This window comes from Oratosquilla oratoria, chromosome 6 (genome assembly GCF_046742065.1).
Source record: "Oratosquilla oratoria isolate Oo_2021 chromosome 6, ASM4674206v1, whole genome shotgun sequence".
Lineage (NCBI taxonomy): Eukaryota > Metazoa > Arthropoda > Malacostraca > Stomatopoda > Squillidae > Oratosquilla > Oratosquilla oratoria.
The window spans coordinates 24,944,999-24,947,498 of NC_134782.1; the positions used below are offsets into that span (position 1 = coordinate 24,944,999).

Below are 2,500 nucleotides of genomic sequence, written 5' to 3' on the forward strand. Positions count from 1 at the left end.
ATTTCCAGAAGGAAGTAGCAGACTATGTGAATGGTAATTATGAACACCACAGCTTAAGTCTTTGCATCATTTGTGCTCTGACATTATTTTTTGGAATGTCACTAAATACGTATTGTAAATGGAATCTTCTGTATACCTAACCAAAGCGTCGTGCAAATAGGATAACACCGACCATTTGCCACGGCCTAACTGTCCTCATAATGTTGTCCAGTATCCTTAATATCTTCTTTTATATATATATATATATGTATTCCCTTTTCCTTCATTTATTTTCCTCTGTATGATAAATATAGCTCTTTAACACTTTTGTATGACAAGTATGAACAAATATCATGCATTACATCTCTCATTACATATTCCCTTCCCTTTGAAATAAACAGATGATTCAGTGTTTCCGTCCCAGTGATTTCTATTTTCTTTTTATCTGTCACGGTTCTTATAGCTTTAATTAAAAAAAAAAAAAAAAAAAATGTAAGTACATGCAAATTATACAGGAAATGATAATACAACAGTGAGATTGTACTAGGCTTACTCAGAGGCTCTGAATGAATCACTCCACACAGGAAATGCATACTAGTAGAACATGAGGACTTTCTGCAGTTTCTCCAGGTTGCCTGGATGTGGAGTTTTTCCGGAAGAAGAAGAGGAGAATCTGAAAGCTGTATGCACATGTATATGGGATTAGGTTTCCAGCTCAAAATACCAGTTATTGTTGGGCTAATAATGGAAATATGTATGAAAGGATATGTGTATTGAAGAAGGGAGGACATATACCCCCAGCAAACACACCATTGCACTGGGACACGCACCGATGCGTGAAACGTAAGCCATTAGGAAAACAGCACGAAATGCCCCAGTTGAGGCTGACGTAACCCAGCCGAGGAAGTGACATGACTTGCTCCAAGTAGGCCGACGACTTTATCGCGCAGTACTCGCGTACCCTTACTGTCACGGCGGAGCAGAGACACTACAGACGATAAAAATAAACACTCGAACACCCGAACCCCTCGGTTATATCCCTCCTCCTCCTCCTCTTCAGACTAGATCATGACATCACCTGGCCCGATACCTGGTCGGCGCGTTTTCGTTCCCGTATTGTGTTCTTAGGCTGTACGACATACATTCCTCATAGATCACTGATCCACGTGTTCGTTTTCATGCGGGCCCAGGTTTATAGATTGCCTTGTGCTTCAAGTGCAAGAGATATGGTCATTCATTGACAAAGGTGTAACGGAAGGAAATTGTCTATAGTAGGTTCCCGCTCTGGGAGGAGACCTCTAAAGGCTGATTAAATTAATAAATTAATCCGTGTCAATGTCAAATCTGAGTTAACCACACAAAGACTTGGAACAGAGATGAAGAATGCAGAATGATTTCACAGTGAAATCAAAACAATATATTGCGCTAGGGAATATACTAAAAAAAAAAGAAAAAAAAATATCGGAAAGACTCGTACATTGGTTCTGTGAAGACCATCTAAGACCTAAAGTCACCACTAATCATTTGTACGCAATAAATATTTCTAACATATTCCTTCTCATAATTAACATCATTTACAGGAACTAACAAAACAAAAATCAACAGTAATGCTACAACAGGGGAAAACAACTTGGGCAGACAAAACGGCTTGATTGAGAAAAGGTCTTCAATACGAAAACAGAGAAATCTTGATGCCAAATGCATCATGCTGAAACGAAATACTTCCGCATTCCTGCAATAGTTGACAGGTTGTACGTGTGATCCAAAATTTATATTTAAGTAGACGGGCCTAATTCCATAGCTATTCCTATCAGCTAGAAATGTCAACCATTCAAACGACTAAAACCTACCTTCAAGACTATTCCTAGCCTGAATACCGTCTAACGGACTTCATAAATATCTTCGAAACTATGGCAACCAGATCAATACCTAAGAATGGGCCCTTCTGTAGTGGCTGACAAAAAGGAAGATAAATAAATGAATATGTATATATGTATATATATATATATATATATATATTTATATATATATATATATATATATATACATGTGTGTGTGTGTGTGTGTGTGTGTATATATATATACATGTATATATATATATATGTATATATATATACAGTATATATATATATATATATATACATGTATATATATATATGTGTGTGTGTGTGTGTATACACAGTATACAGTATGCATATATATATATATATATATATATATATATATGTATATATATGTGTGTGTGTGTCTGTAAAGTATATATATCTCTGTATATATATATATATGTATATATGTATATATATATATATAAACAGAGAGAGAGAGAGAGATAGAGGAAGACATGTAACAACAAGTATATACATACATACATACATATACCAAAGACTTTTACCCCTTACAAGTGAGGTAGCCAAAAAACAAAAGCATAAAAACCATTCCCACCCATTCCATCCCCAGATACTCCACTCCCCTCCAACCACTTCCCTCCCTCTTATCTTGGCTCCTCCTGGATGACGGGTCA

General features: G+C 36.2%; 1 protein-coding gene across 4 annotated transcripts in view; it reads left to right on the plus strand.

Annotated features, from left to right (window-relative positions):
• The window catches only part of LOC143026359 (uncharacterized), a 117,868-nt gene that overhangs the window by 16,905 nt on the left and 98,463 nt on the right, over window positions 1-2,500 (plus strand). The window contains exon 2 of one of the 4 annotated variants that reach the window (XM_076186617.1): window positions 1-33. This exon is cut by the window's left edge and continues 7 nt beyond it. The exons of the other annotated variants lie outside the window; for them this stretch is intronic. Within the exon in view, the coding sequence (XP_076042732.1) occupies window positions 31-33 (3 nt within the window). The 5' untranslated portion in view covers window positions 1-30. The remainder of the gene's footprint in view (window positions 34-2,500) is intronic. 4 annotated transcript variants of the gene reach the window in all.